This window comes from Rhinolophus ferrumequinum, chromosome 3, assembly GCF_004115265.2.
Source record: "Rhinolophus ferrumequinum isolate MPI-CBG mRhiFer1 chromosome 3, mRhiFer1_v1.p, whole genome shotgun sequence".
NCBI classification, from domain to species: domain Eukaryota; kingdom Metazoa; phylum Chordata; class Mammalia; order Chiroptera; family Rhinolophidae; genus Rhinolophus; species Rhinolophus ferrumequinum.
The window spans coordinates 68,810,432-68,835,350 of NC_046286.1; the positions used below are offsets into that span (position 1 = coordinate 68,810,432).

A 24,919-nucleotide genomic window follows, 5' to 3' on the forward strand; every position below is an offset into this window, starting at 1 on the left:
ACTGTTTTCCATAGTGGCTGCAACAATTTGCAATCCTACCAGCAGTGTATGAGGGATCCCTTTTCTCCACATCTGCCAACTCGTTGTTTTTTGATTTATTGATGATAACCATTTTGACCGGTGTGAGGTGATATCTCATTGTGGTTTTAATTTGCATTTCTCTGATGATTAGTGATGTTGAGCGTTTTTTCATATGTCTGTTGACCATCTGTATGTCCTCTTCAGAGAAATGGAAAGATATATGCACCCCTATGTTCACTGCAATGCTACTTATAATAGCCAAGATATTGAAGCAACTTAAGTACCCATCAATAGATGAATGGATAAAGAAAATGTAGTACATATGTACAACAGAATATTACTTGGCCATAAAAAATGAAATCTTACCATTTGTGACAACATGGATGAAACTAGAGGGTATTATGCTAAGTGAAATGAGTCAGACAGAGAAAGACAAATACTATATGATTTCACTTATATGTGGAATTTAAAGAACAAAATAAGCAAACAAAACAAAACAGGAACAGACTCATAGATACAAAGAACAAACTGATGGTTACCAGATGAGAGGAGGGTTGGGTTTGGGTGAAAAAGGTGAAGGGACTAAGAAATACAAATTGGTGCCGTGTTTCCCTGAAAATAAGACCTAGCAGGACCATTAGCTCTAATGCAGCTTTTGGAGCAAAAATTAATTTTAAGACCAGGTCTTATTTTAATATAATATTATATTATTTTAAAATAATATAAGATTGGGTCTTTATAATATAATATAATATAATAATAATATAATATAATATAAGATTGGGTCTTATATTAATTTTTGCTCCAAAAGATGCATTAGAATTGATGGTCCGGCTAGGTCTTATTTTCAGGGAAACACGGTAGTTACAAAATAGGCATGGGGATGTAAAGTACAGCATAGGAAATATAGTCAATAATATTGTAATAACTAGGCATAGTGGGTTCTAGACTAATCAGGGGGATCACTTCATAAATTATATAAATGTCTAACCACTACACTGTACACCTGAAACTAATATAAAACAATATTGAATGTCAACTATAATTGAAATATTACCAAAAAAATTAAGCTATTAAAAGCTGTACACAAAACGTTACTAACTTCCTTGCACTTCAAGTGTGCTCACTTGTTTTTAAGCTAGTTGTAATAATTTCTACCAGTTTTAGAATAAGTAGGGTATATGCCTCTTATTTGAGGTCTTGGTGGCACCTAAGGGTGTATTTGTTAGTGTTGTTATAAGGATATCTGTGGCATGCACACAATACAGTGAAATATCTTCAGTTTATTGGTTTATTGTTTTCATTTTACATAAAGGAATGAGTGGGATGTTAATGTAAACCAGTAGCGCTGAACTAAGATGTGAAAGGGAAGGGATATTAAAGCCATTCCTTGCAGAGAAGGATGAAGCAAAGGTGGTTGGAGACAAGGAGCACATTCTAAACTGATTTTATATGAATAGTGTGCCCCACAGAAATAAGAATATTAGATAATAGCAAGTATATTATCAAATGAACTTTCCCAGAATCACATGTGTCCAGAGAAAAAAAGCCATTATACACACTGGCTAATTTGACAGTAAAGAAGGTCCTTTCCAAGTGACAACTTTCTCTAAGGCTTGGTGTTATTTCACCATTCTCATAGGAATGGTGGACACATAGGTGGTTATAAAGAGAGAGACATATAGTTGGTAATGGCTATATTAGTTCATGGGTGTCAAATTTAGGAGACACCTCCAGATTTTGATTTTTAAAAATATGTTTATATAATAGTAACATAACCCAAAGTTCACATTGTTTTAAAGTCTTAAGATTTAGATAATTTGATTTTATTTTTATAATAGGTACAAAATTTAATTTAAAAGGGGAAAAAGAAACCAACACTGTTGTTGAATGTCTTTCACATGTTTTATAGCACTCCATGAATTTCAAAGTTATACAGTGTGAAAACGTAATAATGATGTTATAAGAATTTATTATGGAATAACCAAATATTCTGGGCCCAATGCTAACACTCCTCAGTGATATTCTGGAATTAAAAAGAGGGTTGAGTGCTCTATAAGTGAAGATGGCAGCTATTTATCATGTACCAAACTTATTTTTAAAAATTGATTAACCTTTAAAACTATAATATGATTTTTTTTCCTTGACACCTGCCACATCATGATATTCTTTGAAATAAAATACTTGTAAATGTATTTCATTTTTCTGTCTCTCCTGCCACCACCAGGTCAATGTAAGAGAAGGAAATAAAGAATTCTAATATGGTTGCAAGAGAGCTCATTTTTCATGTTGTCAAGGGATTTCCCCACCCTGCAGCCATGATAATATTTCTTGATGATCATTCATTTCTATAAATTGAGAAAGAACAGCTTCCAAGTTCATCAATAATCCATTAAGGTTGTTCCAAGATATGTTGAATTTGAGTCCTTCCCCTGTGCAACAGAGATATGGATTGCCCTTAGAAGCTTGAACATAGGGAACAGAAGAAACAAAAAAGAATTATGTTGCAATGCAGTTAACCAATCAATTAGGAGATGGGAAGAGAATCGGGTGGCTTGTCAAGGCCTCTGGCCATTGTGTCACCTGTCATTACAAGACCGTGCCTAAGAGCTCTACTAAACCTCCACACCTCCCACTTCCTCAGCTCTGAGATGTTCATCATGATATTTCCTACTTTTATGAGGGGTTAGTGTTTTGAAAATGAAATGAGGCAATATACAGATGCTTATGATAGAATTATATCCTAATAAACTGATCATAAATTGAAAATATTGTTAAGTCAAAAATGCACTCAATACATCTACCCTACGAAACATCATAGTTTAGCCTAGCCTACCCTAAACATGCTCAGAATACTTATATTAGCCTACAGTTGGGCAAAATCATCCAACACAATGAGAACACTGTAGGGTAGCCAATGTTTGCCCTGGTGATCGCGTGCCTGACGGGGAACTGCCCGCTGCCACCGTCCAGCATCATAAGAGAGTGTTGTACCGCATAGCGCTAGCCCACAAAAAGGTCAAAATTCGAAGTACAGTTTCTACTGAATGTGTATAGCTTTTGCACCATGATAAAGTTGAAAAGTAATAAGTCAAACCATCATAGTTTCGGGACTCTCTGTACAAGAAAATGCTTACAAGGAAGTAGACAGTGGCTTTGTTCACTATCTAAGATTATTATATTTAATGAAGAATTGTTATTAATCGTACTTTACTAAATATGGTTCTCTTCTTAGAACACTTCTCAGGTTGCAAGAAAGGAGACCAATGAGAAATGGGAGACGTTTATAGATTAAATGTTGGCAGGGATTATACCTACGACAACACACCGTTTATGCTGCTACTGTAGATGTTAAGTGTAAATCTAGTTAAAGAGATGATATGTGAAAATGGGGCAAAAGAAATGCACCATGAGAAATGCTTACAAAAGAATCACATACTCTCAGAACATTAAGCTTCAGTAATAGAGAGTCAGTCTTAAATTTTCTCCTTCTTTCCCCACATCTAATCCATCAGCAAATTCTATTGATCCTCCTGCAAAATGGATTCTCTTCTGCTTCTGCTGCCATCGTCTTAGTCCAAACAACCTCCATCTCTCAATTAGACCATTACAATAGTCTCTTGGTCTTCCTGTTTCCACTTATTCTTCTCTACAATTAAACACCCACCAGCTGGCAGAGTGATCCTTTTAAAACACAAATCAGATTATACTCTTTTCTGCTGAACAGGCTTTAATACTTCTTTTTCATTGCATTTTGAGTAGAATTTAAATGCCCTGATGACGTCTAAGGGCCTAACCACTATTCCTGAGTGTCTATTCTCCTGCGGCTCCAACCTCCGACTCTTACCCACCACACTGTGCTTCAGTGTCTTCCTCTTAGAAGGCGTGTGCGTGTGTAGGGGGAGCAATAACTGCAGCCTACTCATGAGTTATTAAGGAGGTGAATAATGTAAATCCTATCAAATAGTGTCTGGTACAGAGTAAACACTCAGCTGTGAATAACTATTAAGTATTAGGCATTGGTGACATTGGCTGTCCTTCCAGTCCTAGAACTTAGCTGTGTCCTTTCCTTCTTGGGATCTTTGCTCTCGATGGGCTCTGCCTGGACTGCTCTTTCCCCTGCTCCTCCCGTGGCTGCTCCTTCAGGTCTCAACTTCAATGCCTCATCTTCAGAGAAGACTTCCCTGACTATTTAAGTACTTCTTCCCAAACTCTCACATCATCCTGTCCCCTGTCTGTTTCCTGCATAGTATTTCCCCAAATCATATTACAGATTCATTCCTTCAACTTGTTTTTAGTTTGTCTCCGACAACAGACTGGAAACAAGGAATGGAGTTGTGTCTATACTTATCACCGTGTTCCCAGCATGTGACACATAGTAGAAACTCAACAAATATTTCTTGAACGTATGGATGGTGAGGTGATAATTAAGCTCTTAGCTCAGTTATTGAATGAATAATTAATTACTGATTTTATTAATGTCATATGGCTGCTATAACAAAGTCCCATAAAATTGGTAGCTTAAAACAAGAGAAATGTATCCTTTCACAATTCTGGATGCCAGAACTCTGAACTCAGTTTCACCAGGCTGAAATTAAGGTTCAGCCAAGCTGTGACCCGTCCAGAGACCCTAGGGGAGAATCTGTTCCTTTCCTCTTCCGGCTTCTGTGGCGGCCAGCATTCCTTGGCTTGTGGCTATGTCCCTTCAGTCTTTGAAGGCAGCATCTTCAAATCTCTCTCTGCTCCATCTTCACATCCCTTGCTTCTTTGTGTCCAAAATTTCCCTCTGCCTCCCTCTTGTAAGATACATATGATTGCATGTTCACCTAAATGACCCAGGTATATTAGTCTGCTCAAGCTACCATAACAAAATACTGCTGGTTGGGTGGGTGGCTTAAACAACAGAAATGTATGTCTTATGCATCTGGAGGCTGGAGTCCCAGGTCAAGGTCCAGCAGGGTTCAGTTTCTGGTGAGGCTTCTCTTCCTGGCCTGCACACAGCTGCCTTCTCACCATGTCCTCACATGGCCTTTCTTCCGTGCGTACGCGTGGGTAGGGAGGGGATATGGGAGAGACTGCTCTCTAGTGTCTCTCCTTATAAGAACATGAATCCACCTTTATGACCTCATTTAATCTTAATTTAGGTTTCTTCCATATCAGCCCCATCTCTAAATATAGCTACACTGGGGGTCATGACTTCAACCTACAAATTTGCAGGGGAGGAGGAACACTAATCAGTCCGTAGCACCCAGGAAAATCTATTATCTTAAGATCCTTTACTTATTAACATCTGCAAAGACCCTTTTTCCAAATAGGGTAACTAATATGCAAAGGTTCCAGGTTTTAGGTTCTGGATGTAAGGGGTGGGGGAAGGGAGGGTAGTTTTCAGCCAACTACACCAAGAAAGCAAAATGATTTGCTAAACTTACATATACTCAGGGATGTTCCAATATGATGTGTGCCAATGGAGAGTAGTTGCTCAAAATTAATAAACAAGGTAAAGCAGAATAGGAATTTATGGGGATCCCTGTGACTTCTATAATTATGCATCATTGTAAGAAAATGCAGCATAAATAAGTCCAAATGCTGAGCCTATAAACCAGGGGTTTATTATTTGCACTGACAAAAAAAAAAAAAAACACAAAAAAACAAAACTGCCATTATAGATGGATTGATTGTCGTGCTCTTCTTTTTAATAGCCAATTTTATAAATGCATTTGCAGTTCAACTTGATTCAGGAATGATTCAGAAAGGGCTATTAAGGAAAGTTTTTATATCTTTGCTTTAGCATTTACTCTTTGTAATATGACGATAACAATAGCTGATATTTATTGAACATTTGCTATGTGCTAAGCGCTATTATTCTTCTTAGTTACCTCAGAGTGACTAGAAGCGTGGAGTGGTGAGGATCTTGTGCCAGATCACAGAACAAGGAAGTGGCAAACAGAAGCACACCCCACAGTTCTGACTCTAGAGCTCATACTGTGAACCACCACTTGATGTTCCCTGGAAAATATTATTAAGCACCTAGTTTCTAAAACTCACCGCAGAGAGAAATGGTTAAGAAAGTTTACATTAGCATCAAGACCTTTAGTATAACAGATCTTAGTGTTATCAATTCTATTGGTCAGGGTTCTCCAGAGAAACATAGCCAATAGGCTGTGTGAACATGCGTGTGCGTGTGTGTGTGTTCCTGTATATCTATAGAGAGAGAAAAACATATAGACTTACTTTGAGGAATTGGCTCTCAGTACTGGAGAGGCTGGCAAGTTCTAAATCTGCACGGCAGTCTGGCAGGCTGGCAGGCTGGAGACCCATGGGAGAGCGGTGGTGTGGCAGCTAAGGCCAAAGGCAGAATTCTTTCTTGCTCAGGGACCTCAGTCTTTTTCTCTTAAGGCCTTCAATGGATTGGATGAGGTTCATTTACTTTATGGGGAGTCACCTGCCTTAATCAAGGTCTACTGATTTTAAAGTTAATCTCATCTGAAAAATACCTTCACAGCAACATCTAGAATGGTGTTTGACCAAATATCTAGGTACTATGGCCTAACCAAGTTGACGGATAAAATTAACTATCACAAGTCTATGCCCTGGCAGCTTGGCACCCATGTACATATCTCCCTACATCATACATAATCTCAAAATAACAATAACAAAGTCATACTTTTGCCTGACATGGTACAGCTGTCCTGCACCAACTGAAAACACACATTTGCCCCAAAAGAGGATGCAAACAGCTTGGGACATGTTCACTCTTCTCCTTGATATCCTATTACTTAAATACTATGATGTAAAGTCAACGATACTTAAATACTATAATGTAAAGTCAATACATCTTACATGATAAGCGAATAAGAGAAGAGAGAAAACAAAGATATTTCATATACACACAAACATACTCATACCAAAATAAGGAGTAAATACTCGTGATAATTACAGTCCTCCTTTCTATAACTGGTCATGTGATTTAGCTGGTATTTATAACTATCTTCTTCCACTACCCCTTCCCTATTCCACTTGTCCTCAGCAAGTACCTCAGTGGGTCATGGTTCTGTACCTGGTGGGGTGATCTAACCATTCCTGAAGGGTCTGGGCCATCATTCATCCTGCCTGAATTGTGGTGTTGAAGTTTTCCATTGACTTGTTCACAGGGCATGGTAATACTAAGAGATACCTAACGGGTCTCCTGTATTCCAGACACACACCTCTAGCTCCATTGTGATACAGCAGCCCAACTTCCCCTTGGTAACCAAGATCAGCCACCCCAGCCAGCACAGTAACAAGAACTCCCGTTTTTCCCTGTTGATTGAGAAGCATGAGGAGCCCAAAGTGGCTGGATGGCAGAGTCTTAACTTTCAGTCCCATGGAGTCATTGTGTCTCCTGGTGGGAACATGCCTCCCTTTGGGACTCAGACATTTAGGTCAGCAGAGCATAAGGTTGCAGTGACAGCAAGCAAAATGTTGCTAGTGGATCACTGGGAGCAATGGTGAGCATGGCCTTTTCCATTTCCACCTCTTGCTTCCATCGTAATGGACCAGGGGTTCTTTGAGATGTATGGAGCAGCAACACTACTGCTTCTATAAAGTGTCTTTCACTAGCTTAAAATTCAGTCTCCTGCAAAATCACTGCAGCCCAGTGTGCAACTCTGTGTTGTCTCTCATAGAGAATGTAGACGTCTTTGTGTTGCAAGAGTCCAAATGTGGGAGTGAAGGCCACTGCTCAGTGTACCTTGCACACAAATGTGACTACTGATAAGAATGATACATTGGAAGGTGACATAAATGAGCCATCAAACAGCCTTTGTTGTAACTGCGCCTATAATTAAACACTCCCACAGAGTAGCTCCCTTTTATTCCACTTCTGGTTTGGCTATTATGATCTTCTTTTGCTGGACTGCAGAGAAAGAAATCTGCGTGAACAAGATTTCTATGAATTCATCAAACCAAGTGAAAAAATGTCTGTTTGCCATATCAAAGGTAATGGCAGAAATCCATTTTTAGGTCCCTCTTTTGCTGTACGCCTGTGTGAAATCACCCATAGGGGAAGATATTTGTCTGTACAAGAACCCTTATTGGCCTTAGATGTGATTGACCTCATAAATTTTACTGACAGATGAACTGGTTTTGCAAACCAAGCACGGGGCCGCAGAAATCTAACTGGGATTGCAGTGGGCAAGCACGGCCTGTCCCTGGGTGACAGTGTCACAACATAAAGAGACAGGGGCCCTGGTTTCTGCTTGTCTCCTTAAGAACGTGATGTTTAGAGGATAAACTGTTTCCCAGGTATTTAAATCTTAGCCATGTCTTGGTTTTCTGATATGCATAGACAATTGGCATTTTGACTGGGGCACTCATTGATTTATTTTCTGTGTTGATTAGGTGAATTTGTGGTTATTTCCTCTCCCCAGCTGGAGAAACAATAGGAGGTGAGGGGTGAGGATAAGTATTCTTGGTCTCTAAACACAACCAATTTTGCTGTTTGTCAGTAGAGTACATCCCATGCCCACATTTGGTATTTTCTATGCTGTGGCCTAGAAGAAAGAAATATTGCAATATTTATTTAACCATAGGGATTTAGCCCCTTTTTTTCCTTTAAAAAAAAAAAGGAGAAGAGAGGGAAGAGGAGAAATAAGAGAAGGGAAGAGTAGGCTAAAGAGCAATAATAAGGCAATTCCAAAGAATTTGAAAAAGCTCTGGTTTCTCCAGGCAATTTATTTCCAGTTCAGTAAACTCAGAAGCAGAACTTTTGCCATTTTTAATAATAAAAATGATTTTGTTAGTTTAGTGCAGAGCCAAAATTCAGAGGTCAAGCATCAACTCGTTTATGTTGGCATTTCTGCGGAGCCAGGTCTGTCTAGTCTCCCTGCCCTGAATAGCAACTGGCTCCGACGCAGCGGCCATAGATCAGGACCACGCCGAGCCTTTCGGCACAAGATCCCAGCCAGGCCCCAGCTTGCAGCCTGCCCAGCAAGGAACAGCTGCCTCTGATTCTGCTCCCACCATTCCACTCCCTGGCTCAAGGTGTGGTCCTCAACCCTTTGAGACACACTTGGCTGCCCAGCGATGTGTTGTCATTGCTGAGCTGTCCTCTCCTTCACACCCCAGGATATTCAGTAGAGTGGCTCTTTCCCTTCTGAGATTGTTGCCCCACGGGTCGACCCTTCAATCCACAAATAAAGTAGGGACACTCAAGAGAACTTGGGCTCCCCTAAATCCACTTATATCAGCCCATCGAATTTGGACTTAAAAACATGGCAGCATTATATTGAATTATGATTCTCTCTTTTAGGAGTCATTTTACTTCATCACTGATGGGTCTTTAAAGTATCCTAGTACCTAGAATCTCCAAATTGTGTAATCTGGTTCTTTTAGAAACAGGATTGGGTTTATTTATTCCTTCTTGTTCTAGAAATCATGGTTAGATGTGCCAGTTGATTTATCTTTATATGTGCATTTTATATCACAGAGCATGGAAGTACAGACAAAAGGACATTTTTGTTTTGTTTTTTTTACATTGCAGAGTATCCAGGACACTTTTCACAAACGAAATTAAAAGTCTAATTTTTCCTAATTTTTCCCAGGTATAACTTGCCTGCTGAAATTGCCAGGCCCATCTCTCTACATGGAAATTCTTCCTAGAAGCTCTTGAACCCTCATATTTACCAGCCTGTGCCACATAACCCTGGGAATGACTTCCACATTCAAGCACTGTCCAAGGACACTTAGAAATATCCTCAAATTCATTCCTGAGTAGCTTCCTTATGCAGTTCAGAACCGAGTTTCAACTCTCACCATTATTGTTTCCAAATGGCGTGGCTCTTTCAATAGCAGGCTCACCTCCAATAGACGCCTCTTGTTTGGGCAAGATAGCACGTCTTTTGGAGTTTTCGCAGTAATGTCATCCTTGAGCTATGGTCTGAGAGATCTGGTATGTCTTTCCTCCCCTCATCATAGAGCTTAGGAATACCAGAGTGCTTGAAAGTGTTGTCCCTTGCTTATATGTCATACGTGAGGAGTCTTTGGGGTAACGTTCTCTCAGGTTCCTCAGCTTCTCCAAAAAAAATTCAGAAGGCAGATCCTATCAGGTCAGCAAGAGCCACCCACAGCTGTCTCTGTGTGTGTGTGTGTGCGCGCGCGCGCGCGCGCATGTGTGCGTGTATGCGAGTGTGTGCGTGTATGTGTGTGTGAGTGTGTGTATGTGTGTGTACACAAAAAAGAAACAGAGAGAGTATATGCTTGCTTACCTTAGATAGAATCATTATTTTTTGTTTATCCAGTTCTGCAATCCCCTTTCCTCCTAGCTATTGAGAAATTTTCTTTACCTCTTTTTTCTTTCTAATTTGATCGTATTTTCTTCCTCCTCCCAACTGTATTTTCTCTGAGCTTCCTTGGCTCTCCAAGTTGGATCTAAATTAGATCTAAATCTAAATGTAAATCTCTCTCCTTTTTTCTCAGATAACACCAAGTCTCATTGCCCTGTACCTAACTTTCCTAAGAAACCCTACCAACTACTCTTTTCCAGGTCTTTCCTCTACTTCACAAGTTACAGTTTCTTTTTTCCATTGAATCATTGTAGGGTGTTTTGGGGTTGCTTTTTGTTTTCTTTTGAGATAGAACTGTGGTATATCTCTCCTTAAGAGCTAAAAGAATCTTTTAACTTTTCATTATCTATTAAATCAAAATTAGTTCTTATCTCTAATAAACCCGTGAAATCACTGAGCAAAAATAACCAGAGTCCAACCTCAGGCACATTATAAAAGCTGTATTACGCAGAGATATACACCATAAAGGGACCCTTTTAAAGTGCACTCTCCAGGAAAGAAGGACAAACCAGGCTTACGGTCTCGAAGTGGTTGGTACATATATTCAAAGTAGAGCTTAAACTCAGTCCCTTCATCCTTCACTTTACACCTCTTGAGCACCCGCCATGTTCACCTCTGCTCTCCCCTGCTGTCTTCTTCGTCAACGTAGAAAAAGAAAGCTGCCCTTGAAAATTGCTCTCTTCCGCACATATTCTAGTTGATACAAATGTACTTTGAAATGGCTTTCCAACCATGCAGCTTTCTATTTGTATAAACTTAGGCTCATTAAAGTCATTAGTTTATTAAAACTCAACTTGGATGTTTAATATCAAAGCTAAAATGAAAATATGGTCTGTCCTTAATTGATGTACTGAATGTCCCGTTAGCTAACTAGTAATCATATTGAAATGCCAGCTGGCTAAGAGCTAGGTTTAACCCCGAGCTGGAGGTTAAAGAGCTTTGGACAGCCTTATCATCAGTCTTCCAAGCCACACCCTCTGAACAATGGCTTGTGTCCCAGATAGATTGCTCCAAGTAACACACAACTATTCTCCTTCTGTGTCACGAGTGCTTCCTGATCCTTGTAAGCTAAGAGACCTGTCAAGGTGGCAAAAGGCAGCAGCAAAGTAAACAGTGTGTGCAGTGTGGTAGTGTTAATTCAAAGTGCATCCCTTCTCAGCTTCTCAAAGCTACAAGTCGGATAAATGCAGGCAGAAGTGTGCGTGTAGCACAGAACCGACAGCATCTCCTGATGGGCTCCAGTTGGCTGGGAGAGGACCACAAAGTACATTTAGACAACAGCCCATGTTCGTAAATGGAGATAGGAAGCCTCCACGTGAAACTTGCCTCATCCGTAACTCGGAGATGGCTTTCCGTCCCCTTCAGTGCTCCAGAGCAGTTCCTGTTCTCTTTGCTTAGAGAACTACAAATGAGTATTCCTTTGCAGATCACAAGCGAAGCAGCTGGAAATATACAGAATTGTTGTTGAAATGATTGGTTCTTTAAATGAATGCTCTATTGGGATAAGTGCAGAATCCAGACCTGAGGGTCATCCTATGACCCTCATTATTTTTTCTATAAATCTCTAAAGAGTAAAAATAAACTTTTTCTCACACATTTTTAAAAAAAATCAAACCTTCCTGTCATTATTTCTAACATTCAGTATTTATCCAGATTAATCATAAAGCTTGCCTTACTTTTCCCTTTTTGGACTTGTTTGTTAAATAAAAACTTTCTCTACTGTCTATTAATAAAATCTCTTGGGTGACTTCCAAGCTGTCTCTGCCACATAAGATTTCATACTATCTATATTTTGAACAATTTTAGAATGAATTTTGTATGAATTAAATGGAAATAGAGTACAGCTGAATGTGTTATCATTCTACAGCTATGTTCCTGGAAAATGCTTTGTATTGCATTTATCATATGATGGTCCCATGTCCAAAAAAGGGATAATTCAGGTATTGTTTCTTACAATGGCAAAGGCATTAGCTTTAGAAAAATGAATATTAAAATATATGTCATACTGATCAAGTCAGAATATGGGAGCCAAAATCAGAAATTGAGAGGAACTCAAATCCTTTTCACTGGATACCTTGTATCAACATTTTTCCTGTTCCTACTGCTACATTATTTCAAATACCAAATCCAATTTTAGGGAACCTCCTATTCTAATCCACTGATCACCAGCTCTCAGTCTTCTACCCAGACTCTTGCCTCCCAATTCATCATCCTTATCACTCTCCTTTCACTGACTCCAGGTTGGAAGATGACTTTTGGAGTCAGTGATTAAGAATCAGCACTATGACTTCCCTGTCAACGAGCTTTTGTTTAATATTTTACATATGAGAAATGACATTGGATTATTAAGTTTAAAGTTTCAAAAATTGAAATACAGCATTGGTACAGGCCGATTTTTACTTTTTTCTGTCTTTAATCTGAAACGTCTCCATAATTAAATTCATTCATCCCTTCAAAATAACCAATAGCAAGTAACCTGTGATAGATGCCTATACTATGCCAGGCTCTGTGCTTGACCTTGGGCAAGAAAGACACAGTCCCAAGTTAAGGGACTACGAGAAAAAGGCAATTTCATCAATGATTATATGAGGGTTATAAGAGCGTGCTATAAAAAATAACAACAAAGCAATACCAATAATAATAACAATGAAGCCAGTATGAATTGAATGCTTTACATGCTTTATTGAATTTAATCTTTATAGCCACTCTATATAGTAGGTACACTTATTATCCCCACTTTACGGATAAGGAAACTTGGGCCTGGAAAGGTTAAGAAACTGGTCCATAATGACAACGAGAAAGGAGTAGAGCTGGGATTTGAATCCAGTTTATAGTAGAATGCGGTTCTAAGCTCGAAAGCCCCCATTCTTAATCTCTCTGCCTCCATCTGCTACAACAGAGGAAGACGCACATCTAGACCTGCAAGGCTCTACAGAGGCATGAGTGGAGTTTTGAAAATGAAAGTTATTGACAAAATATTTGAAATGGTGGTAAAATTAGGAACAAACCCATTTCATTCACCGAAGTTTCAGATAAAGGATAAAACTCTTGAATGTAGAATTTCAGGAAGCAAGTTTGGGGGTAAATAGGTTTTCTGAGATCATATACAACAGTACTGAGTTAGTGGTCTTCTTTTCCTATCATTTTATTTTACAAACAAATTCATGAATCAAAAAGTAAAGCACATTTAAGTTCATTGGGAAAAGCTGAATTAATCATTTCAAATTAATTAAGGGTGTTACAAATTAATTAAAGCTGTTACAAGCTGAGTCTAAGGTATAAACCCATCTGAGGAAGTATTACCATATGGTTTTCTTTCTAGAAAGAAAATCAGAAAATGATCTTTAGTCTTAGCTACCTTGTTGCTGCTAATAGATACATAAAATAAAATAAAAAGAAGGGGGGGAAGGAAGGAAGGAAAATAGGAAGGAAGGAAGGAAGGAAGGAAAACACCCACCACCATGGCAGGAACTTACACCAAAGGACTACTGTAGGGACAGAGTCCCAGAGAGCAGTTTCCAGGCTCTCAGCCTCATGTGGAAAGGTCCTGGTTCAGGTAGTAGATGGCCGTCAGCTGTGACTAATTGGCCATCAGCTGTAACCGATTAGCCATTTGCCACTGATATAACTGCCGTGGCTAAACTAGCAAGCGCGGATTGGGGATTGTGGATTGCAGATTGCAGTTAGCAAGTGAGGTTGGTTGGCAGAGAAGTGGAAGGCAGGTTGCGGATCCTGTGGCTCCTGCTTCCTGTGTCTCTAGCCCACCATCCAGCGAGAATATAGTGGTATGCCTCCCCTATCTATGGCTCCCTGGGTGTTCCTTTTTGGCCTCACCATGTCCTGCATTCTTATGTGGGGAGTGGAACCAGAGACCCCGCATGACACTCTGCATGACAACTATCTTTTCTATGTGCCGTTTTCAAGACTGTCTTTCCTATGATAGCCATCTTTTTACTCTTTATTATAATTTTGCATCTTACTTTATAGATTTTCTGGATACTTTCCCTGTTCTCCTTTCTTCCAGCTTCCAATTAACTTTTGTCTTTTTACCAGGTTTTAGTTCTTTTTATGAGCATAAAAATAAAATAGGAAAATCAAATTGATCCTTTTTTCCCCACGATACAGGATGTGGTCAAGACAGGATGTGGTCAACAGTAGCAGTTTACTAAAATGAGGTTAACATGCCATAGTGCTTTGTATTTGTTTGTCCCCCTGCTTCTTCACTGAGACTATTAAGTCCTTGATGGTAAGGACCATGTTTTCATTTCTTTTTCCCAGTACAAAGTTCAATGTTTGATATAGAGAAGTCATAGAAGAAACTATTTGTTGAATGGAATGAATGAATGAATGAATGAATGAATGAATTGAATGAAGGAATGAAGGAATGAATGAAATGACAGAAAAGGCAATACATCGGGTTATCTCACTTTCCCCCAGTAACAACTCAAGTAACGATGTACTTCCAGTATAACTACTCAAGATACAGAATTTGTAATTTTTCAAAAATATATGTAAATTCTTGGACATTTGTATAAACCAGTATTTTCTTTTTTTCTTATAAAACCCTATGAATTGTTAAGCAAGTAGTTTAGAAAGAAGTATGCTGTATATACAGAGGGTGCCAAAAAATGTATACACATTTTAAGAAAGAAAAACTGTATTAAAATTATAATACTCAATATATACCGATAACAAAAGATGATTACAAGTCACGTTTGACTTCTGCAATTACAGAGGTGCTCAAAGTGGTTACCATCAGCGACCAGACACTTCTGATTACAGCAAACTAATGCTTGAGCAACGTTGACCAACGTGTCCACCTGTATACATTTTTTGGCACCCCCGGTATAGACCTGTTTGATTTTGTTTTCAGAGTAGTAGGGCAAGAATGGAACGTTATACTGTTTCTTTCCATGCAAGGATAATCTAACCTTGCAAAGATAGTCAATAACAGTTCCTACTAGGAAGACAAATAGTGTCTGAATTGGATGTGAAATAAGTGAAATAAGAGTCTCTGAATTCAGCTGTGTCAGGGAGGGGTTTGGTGTTTATGGCTTCATTACCTTAAATGGAATATCTATATTTCTCCTGGGTTTAATAAAGCCAAAAACAGCCAACTCTTTGTTGAGTGATTGGAGATTTTTTGCTTTTAACTTGATGTATTTTAATTTGTACTTAACTAGCTCTCGCACATCAGGTACTCACTGGCATTTTAAGAACAATTAGCTAAGTGTTCCTCTGTGTTAGCAACAGAGTCAAGAAATAAGATAAGGAAAATCAATAAGGCCAAGCCAGTTTAGGAAGAGAAAATTCACTTTCCATCACGAACACTGACCAGTTCATCAAGCTGCCTATTCTCAGAGGGAGCGGGTCCACTCGTCTCTCTAGGCCTCATTACATATAAGTAGTTCTGCTCCGAGAGCTAACTGACTTTACTGTTGTGTATTTAGTTTTCAGGACTGTATCTCCTGTCTTTCTTCACCATCCTCATCGGGCTGGTGCTCTATTCCTCCACCTCCACATACATAGCCCAGGACCCCCGGGTGTACAAGCAGTTCCGCAATCCTTCCGGACCGGTTGTGGACTTACCGGCCACAGCTCAGCTGGAGCCTTCGGTCACCTACACCAGTCTGGGCCAGGAGACCGAAGAGGAGCCCCACGTCCGCGTGGCCTAAGAGGACGCCCTGCCTGCCCACTGAGGACAGTGCAGTGGCCACGTGTTCGTCCATCGTCTCTGTATTGTACATAGAGAAAGGTATTTATTAGGTGCGGTTTACACAGGTGGGCTGCAAGGTAGCAAATCCCAAAGCCTGTAAAAGGCACAAGCTAAACATCACTGGAGACACAGGTTCTGATCCACCTGACGGAGAGATGCCTCACTTGTGTGTATCCTGATCACACACACACACACCCCCACCCCCACCCCACATTAATTACTGAGAACATTTTCAAACAAAAGCAAGTATTATTATTATTTGTATTATTATTGATATTCTTATAACACTGAGTTTCAGGAGGATGTTTTGTACTCCTGATGGGAACTATTGCCAGGCCCACAGGTAGTTGACATAAATCCCACTTTTCTATGGCAAGTCACTTTTTAAGAATCATTCTTTTCTTTTATTTTATTTTTTTGCACAGTCTATATGAGTGCTGCATGCCACAGGAGCTCCACCCTGAGAAGTTTCCTTATCTGAGGGACCTGGTGGCTAATGGTTTCCTCTGTTACCTGTTGGATTGCCTGCTCAATAAGTATTTCGTGCTGTGACCCTTGTGGGGAGGGGCAACTGACCATATAATTCTCTATTCTAGGAATAGATATAAAACAAACGTGTTAGCTTTTTTATATTTTAATCTCTGATTACTCCAGACCATTGCCTTTCTGTTGTGCCACCTGATTCTGCTAATCAAGTCCCTGTGATAACAGGATAAGGAATGTTCCATTTCTGTGGCTTATGGGAAACCCCAGAAATAATATGATTTGTGTTTAGGATAATATATATATATTTTTAAATCTTTCTGTCCCTCCTTCTATCCCCTCTTCAAAAAAATATATTTGCTTTTCTTTTTTCCCTAGATTTCTTTAGTGATGATATGGAAACTAAGGCATTGGAAAAAGCCATGGTCCTCTGCCCTCTTAATTGTGGGACACCCTTTCTGAAATACACCAGCATGGAAATTACCTTTCTTGTAGAGTGTCATTGGTGGCCTCCCAGCAAAGTGAAGGTGCCTGACAACAGCTCGATTGATTTGTTTTACCACTTTGCAGCGGTAAAGGTGTCGCCAATGAGAAAGTCTGGCATTTGGGTGTTATCGGGCATCCATTCAATAACAGAATATATCAACACAACATCCTTATGCATACAGAGAATTATTACAGGGTCCTGATAAGGCTTTCAATGATATGTCACTAGTCTAGTTTTGTTGGCTTAAAATAGCCCCCTTTTCAAACACAAAAAATCAAAAAACACCGCAGACCTTTATGAATTAGAAATAGGTTCTACGTGTCAGTATGTGAACTGGTCTTTAAGTTTGGCTGGCTTCAGTAACATTCAAAAAGATCCTCGATGAGGTAACAGGGTTGGTAAAGGAAAAGTAAATGCTTATGAAACTTTGGGCAATTCAAACCAATACATCTTAAGCAAGCAAAGCAAACACCAGAGGGGTCTCTGTACAGTGAGGATCAATTACAGCTTAGTCAGGATTCCCAGAGAGCCTGAACAAGGCCTAAATACGGAGGCCATGGCATCCCAGGCTGTCAGCCATCATCCGAGTGGCCCATCTGCCTGCATTCTTCCCAGGGCAGGTAGTCCTGCCCTCGGAGATGGGAAAGAAAAGTATCTTCTCTGGTATGCAGATCTTACGGTCATCTGTGTTCAGTCCCCTTAAAAACATGGTTGTTTTTTTTTTCCCCCTCTGGAAAAACAATCAACATTAAAGCTATATCAAGTCAAAACAACTTTGCCCATGCCTGCTCTCTGCTACCTTTTAAGCCAATTAAATACCTTTCTCTGAATATTTTGTCCATTCCAATCTGAAGACCTTTAAAGACTGTGGTTTTATTTTTGTGTTTACATTCGTTTGGTTTGCATAATTTGCTTGATTTATTGCATTTTTAGTATTTATTTTAAGCCAAATGTTTTAGTCTTTTTTATTCATTTTTATGACACTAATTTGTAGATGTTTAGTAAAATCTGATGAGAAATAAGTGGATGAAACTTTTCCCAGTAGACTCAGTGGACTGGGAATTTTTCTTTTTCTTTTAATTTCAAAAAGGTTTGCAATCAATTTAGTTTAGGATGGCTAAAAGCTGCCATCTGAATTATTTTCTAGGCTATTTTAATTGACTCCATTGTATGGAAACCAAGTGTAAATGTTGAGATGAATTCACTGTATACCCTTTATCATCCCACGTCCTTGAGCACAAGACTTTCACTGGGGTACCTCACTCCGTCGGCTTGTCTCCATTTAGAAAGGCTGACCACACTGAATTATCTGAGATCAGGAGTTCCAGATCAACCCTTTGGAAAAAAAGAAAATAGCAGCAAACACACTCTTTTTCTGTGTAAAAACATTGATCCTTTGGGAGTAGGGTGGGACATGGGACATTAACTCTAGCTACTTTTGTTTCTGGAATCTCATAACCTCAGTGGACACCAGCAAAAATTTGAGCTTTTCAGTCCACCACCACTCCCTCTTCCATGAATGAGACTAGCAGATTGTACGGAATTTATTTGGATAAGTGAACCACAGGTTTCTTAAACCCAGATAAGTGGTGGTTCTCACTTTCTCTCTGAAAACTTGCACTGGGGACATAGCTTGCCTTGGTCACGTTTTCCCTCAGCTCCAAACTCGGACATACACAACCAGGTAGACCAAGCAATAGAAAAATTTGCACCACTGTGTCCCATGAAAATGTTTCAATGTTTAGTTTAGGTATTGCTAACTCGTGCTATTAACCTTTTGACAAGCGTGTAGTATTGTTTGTTTTGGGTTTGTTTTTGATTTATAACCATTTAGTAGTCCCCAGCTAGCTACCAGTACAGACTTTACCCCATGGGTAGGATTCTATTGTCAGGCCACATAACAAAGCACACTAATCCAGACACTGCAAATGGAAAATATGAACCAAAAAAGAAATTTACACCGATAAGTTGAACAAACTCTCCATTTTTGATATTTGCATGCTCCCCTATGGACTGGCTGTGGCAATGTAATGCCTGTATAATGTTTTCAAATAAAAATAAATGCTTTATGAAAGCACCGAGTTCTTGGTTTTCTTGAGTGTTTGTCTGCACTATGACAACCATGGAAGCAGTTCCTGTGGGATGCTAGAAATAGCAACGAAAGTAGATAGCAGGGTACATGTCAAAATAAAAACCAGCAAGAAAATATTTCCAAATTAGGAAAGGCACAGTGGGTCTCAGAGCTGTAGCTTCGAAAAGCCAAATTGAACATGTTTGTCGTTTGCAAAATTAATTATTTGGACGCTTAAGAAGACGCTGGGCCTACAACTTCCAGGCCGACATTTAAAACACATGTACGACAATATAAACTGACCCCCAAGAAACAGTTTCTCATAAAGAAGGAAAGTTCTGTGTAGGCTGCCCTTGGCACAATGCCAGGCTTAAAGGATGCGCATTCTTCCAGAGTACACTTATAAAGCAGAGCTGTTCATGCTTCTGCTCAGAGCCTACACTGTGTCTTGTCAATCGTCCCCCTCCACTAACTGCAGCCACCCAGCAACCCCTTAAGTACTTAGAGATGATTGTATATAAATTTACATATTCTTGTCATTCGTGGTCACAATCAGACCTCATAAATTAAGTGAGTCGAAAAGACTATGTGTCTAAGTTGTGTATTTAAAATATTTTTTAAAAGAAAAAACATTCGTTTTTCAGGAAAAAAAGGAGCACTGATCTTTTATAAAGTATTCTTAGGTTGACATCCATCATGATTTGCTTTTATAAATAGTTAGAACAGAACGTACTTAATATAAATAATTTGCATGAGAAAAATGTGACGCACAGTTAAAAAAAGAATTTTTTTCTTGAAAACTGTAAATCTTCCTCTAAGGCACTGCTTGTTTTTATGTAGTAAACTCTTCTTAGATCATAGATGAAATACCACTGAACGTCAACCGAGCCTATGTCCAAATGTCCAATCATTTTAAATTATTGGGGTCCAAGTAGTATATATGATAAATGTATACATCATGTTTAGTCTGTCTTCCCAATGAATTATAATTTTCTTAAGGAAAAGAACTGAGTTTCCTAAATGCTTGGAAGTTCTTGCAAAGGCAAGACAAAGCCACACTTGAATGATTTGTGTAACTGTTAGCGTGAAAGAAAAAGAGAAGTAAGCAAAATTCAGCAGGAGAGCTGTAATTTATTACATTGTCTTGATACTCCAAAGGAAAGCAAATTGTAACGTCTGAAATAACAGGAACTGACATCAGATCCAATTTATCTTCAGTGCCTAGAAAAAAACACCTTGTACACGGAAGGCACTCATACATTCCCCTTTTTTTATGTAATCTAACTTCTAAATCAGAAATGCAAAGTACAAGGGCATTCTATTACAAAATGTTTCCTTTTTTCCCTTCTACTACTCTGAAGTACTTTTTCTGTAAAATCCCTGTTCTTGGAAAGCAAGAAATCATCTAGTCCACTTAAATGCACACTTGAATTTTTTGCAAACTCTTAAAAAGTTTGTCCATTCAGGTTGGCCTTTGGATATAAAACAGATTGAAGTTCTTTTTTTTTTTTCACTTGCATATTGCGTCTTTTATTTTATAACACTGCATCTTTATGTAATGTACACTGTTCTTCCTTTTTTCTTTGGTTTCTTTTTCTGTTCTTCTGTCTTTTTTCTTTCTGCAAGCATAAACAGAGGGTTCGCTATGGGCCACCTAGGCAGTGTCTGTGCCCTTTATTCTCTATGTGGTCAAAAATGTTTAATTCAGGAAAATTATAATACAGCTGAAAAGCCCCACACCTACCAGATGGCCTTTCATTAGTGCCTTGAGAAGACAAGCCATTGTGTGCCACTTTTCAGACGGTCAGACAAGTTGCCTCCAAACATTACTGAAGCCTTATTAGCAAGGAAAACTAATGATCAGAGAGGGAGAAGGTCTCTGGGAATAGACTAAAATTAGGGGCTTTCATCTGGTTAGACAAAGACTTGGTGTGGTTAAGACTAAATCTATAAAAGCGTAAAAATGAGCTTGTTCACCAGGCTTCATCATTAGAGCTGGGAATGATCCCATAATGTTTGGAGGATAATTTCAGGATAGCTAAATATTACTTTACATAATGGGGAGTAATCTTCTTGGACTATTATCCCAAAGTGATGGCACTGGCTGAAAATGTGGTAGGAGAGCTACAATGGGGCATTAAGTAGGCTGTGTAATTCATTATGCAACCCGTTAACACTCTAAAGAGTGAAATCAGGCACTATTAATAAGTGTGTCTGGACAATAAGCGTCTGTCACAGGCAAACCTGGATGTGTGGTCACCCTGGCTTTAAGAGATACTTCTGTACATCCTTCGCCATGGGAAGTTGGCAGTACAGTGGATAGCCACATCTTCCTGCCACTAGATGTCACTGTCGAAGGTAAAACATCAGGTGGAAGCCCACCACATGCCCACAGTGGTGAGTGAGGCTGTTTGTTACTGGACTCATTCTGGGAGGGCAGCGCCTGCCAGAGTTCCCGTCTTACTATTCAGACCTTGCAAACATTTGTGGCCGGGGTGGTGGAGAAGTGAGAGGAGTCCCAGTGGTAATAGCTCAATCATCTTGCCACTGTTTCATTGCTAAGTGTGTAAAAAAGGAAAAGAACAAGAGAGAAACATGGGAGGCTACAAGAGCCAGTACTGCTGAAATCAGTCATACCATATTTCCCCGAAAATAAGACCAGGTCTTACATGAATTTTTTTCTCCAAAAGACGCATTAGGGCATATTCTCAGGAGATGTCTTCTTTTTTCATGTACAACAATCTACATTTATTCAAATACAGTCAAGTCATCTTCTTCTGGAACATTGTCATAACATACTAAATGCATCTGTCTGGCTGACGATCTTCACTGGGGCTTATTTTCAGGATAAGTCTGATTTTCAGGGAAACATGGTAATTAAATTACATTAGAAGCCAACGCAACCACACATTTCAAGAAATGCTGAATGACAAATAAATGCATACGTGAATGAATGCATATTCCTCATGGAAGGAAGCAGACTCCTAAGTGCTGAAGAGCAGATGCCTTGTGGCAGAAGAATCAAAACCATTCTGCAATTCTGCAACAACATTTTTCCCAACAGTGTCCACAAACACCATTTCTGGGATTTGGGGCTAAAGGGTTGAAACATGGGGTGATGCGTATTTTTGTGTAATGTTGGGTCTTGCTCATGCCTTTCTTGACCTTGTCTTTGTAGGTAAGAATTACGTCCATGGTACCCAAAGAGGTTTGATAAATTTTAAGTAATAGTAATAATTGCCATTTCACAGATGGTTGGCCACCTGCCAATTCCCCAGCAAACTAGAAAAGCAATAAAAAAAAATCTACTTGTTCTTAAAATGACTACTTTTCTAAATGAAATTACTAAAGAGAGAGGAACTTGGCTAATCACTGGAATAATCAAAACAGTTTCATTATGGGACTCCCTGTGAGCTTTTGTTTGAATTCTCTAATGTAGTTTTTGGCATTAAATAGGATTTTAAAAGCTAAATAGGTCACACATGCATACAAATGGTTGAGTGAATCACATAACTGCTTTATGTGTCTCAAGACTCTGCTTATTAGGCTGCATTTTAATTAAAAGGAAAATTGTCAGGGCGAGAGGAAAACGCAATGTGGGGAGTTTGGTGTCGTCGTTGAAAACTGAAGCTTCACTTGGCATTCAGTTTCCAATTCATAATCATGACTTCCAAACAGCAACGAAGTTCATTTTCTCTTTAGTCACAAGCTTAGACACAGAACTTGAGAGCTGGAGGGAACACTGGAAATTACTTCATTCAAAATTTCAAGTCGTTTTAGGACGTGTAAGGGTGGAGATGGTTTAGTTGAAGGAAAGATGTTTAGCCTGGGGAAACTACAGCCTTGTTCACCACTGGCAAAATCCTGTGGATAATACCATGGTGTGTGAGTCCCCACTTAGACAGGCTGTTCTGTGATCACTAGAAACCAGAGTCAGAGCTAATGCAGATCCTTCCCATGTACTAGGCCAGGCAGCTTGTTAGGCAGCTAGGCTAAGAGGTCTTTTAGGAGGATCCCAATTTCCAAACAACTCTGCAAATGGAATCCCAAAGAGAAAAGAAAGGAAAACCACCTGGTGTGTCCAAGGCACACTGTCTTTGCCCTTCTGGATTGAATCCATCCAGGCAGATGTGCAGATAGAAAGCTGTCTCTCTACTCCCCCTATCAACACACCAGTGTAAGCGGGGTCTTTGGGACTGGCCTTCCCCATGAGACTCCCAAAACCAGACAAGCTATTAAAAGTTGCAATGGTCCATCTGTAACTGCTGTCCCAGGGTTGGGAACTCACTGCTTCCATGGGGAGATATCCACTAGTTCTCCAGACATCCACTAGTTCTCACTCCTATATTATCCAAGGCCTATGGCAGGTCGGCGTCACAAGTAAGGCTCCTGGGAAACATAAGTCACCTGCCATGGGATGAAGGCAAGACTTGACTCTGAGGTGAAGGAGCTTGTATGTTCCTCCTGACTATTGGAGCAACATAAAACACTCAATCCAGTGTCCCTTGTGAAGCAAGTAGAATAAAAGTCACCGAACACAAAATCATGATATTGTAGCTCTGAAATTTTGACAGCAAAATTTGCCCCTGCTTTCCCTAAGAGGTACATGCTGCTGTTCATCCTGGCATCAGAGTCTCTTAGAGCCTTTGGGGCTCCATGGGGCCACCACCACCTAATTCCTGGGTTCCTGGGGTAATTTTTGATGAAAGCACCCTTGTACTATTTCTCTCATGGTTGACTGAATGCATTGTGTGTTTGTAATGTAATCTTTTTTGATTCTTGATATTATAAATAAATGGACTTTGATGTACTCATACAATTTTCTTATTTATATTATAATGATAAAATAGAAATCTGCTTCAAGGTACGGCATAACTCCTGTCTGTTTCTGATGTGAATGTACTAGCATCTGCTTTTTGGCATTATATTATTTCTGTCTATTCCTCCTGAAATGATCGACGCAGTATTCGCTGCCATCTTCTCTGCTTGGTCTTTGTACTTCACTAGTTCATTTTTGATGACTGCTTCTTTGAGCATTTCAGGAAAAGGATTTTTTTTACTTTAGAACTTAACTATACTTGATCTTTTATCTTTAAAGCCATTTAACAAAAGGAGAAAACTCCACTGCGCATAAAAGATCATATCAGATACTGTCTCTAGGCTGTATGTACGTTTGTTTTAAAAAATAGAATTAGGTTTTTTAATATCACACTGCATACTCATTAAATGAAAACACTCTGGGTTCTAAATAACAATGACTTCAAAATCAAACCATGGTTTAAAAAAATTAAAAATTATTGTTTTTCTCAATGTCCTTACCTGTCAACTCTATACTGCAAGGTTCCCACATTAGCGAACACTGTGAAATGTTTTACTGCTGGTGGAGTTTGTCCATGTTATCCATTCAGTAGCATGAACCTGTTTTCTTCAAAGGGATTATTAGCTGTTTTAACTTCTCTTTCTCTTGCATTTTTACTTCCTAAGTTTCAGGAAAAACATTTTATACTATTCTTTCATTCATTCAAGGAAACATTCTTGAAAGGAAGTTATGATCAGATAAAATAATGTAGAGATAATAACATATAGCAAATAATTCACGGCTACCCTGGTGACAATGAACTGAAAGCTTTCTTTTTCCTTATATACTTTATCCTTAGAAGAACAGAATAATAAGCATTAATTTTAGAGATGAGATCTGAAAAATAAGGCCATAAAGTTAAATTAAAAAATCAAATCAAATTAAATGGAAGTTTTGGTTAAAGTCAGATGTTTTGCACCAATGCAGGCTTGGCCCTTGACTGGCCCGCTTGCAGCAAATG

At 39.2% G+C, this 24,919-nt stretch overlaps 1 protein-coding gene across 1 annotated transcript in view; it reads left to right on the forward strand.

Annotated features, from left to right (window-relative positions):
* SLC35F1 (solute carrier family 35 member F1) overlaps nucleotides 1–19,074 on the forward strand; it is a 386,453-nt gene extending 367,379 nt beyond the window's left edge. Inside the window, exon 8 of the mRNA XM_033103601.1 lies at nucleotides 15,794–19,074. Coding sequence (XP_032959492.1) covers nucleotides 15,794–16,018 — 225 coding nt within the window. The 3' untranslated portion in view covers nucleotides 16,019–19,074. The remainder of the gene's footprint in view (nucleotides 1–15,793) is intronic.
* Nucleotides 19,075–24,919: the final 5,845 nt, after the last annotated feature.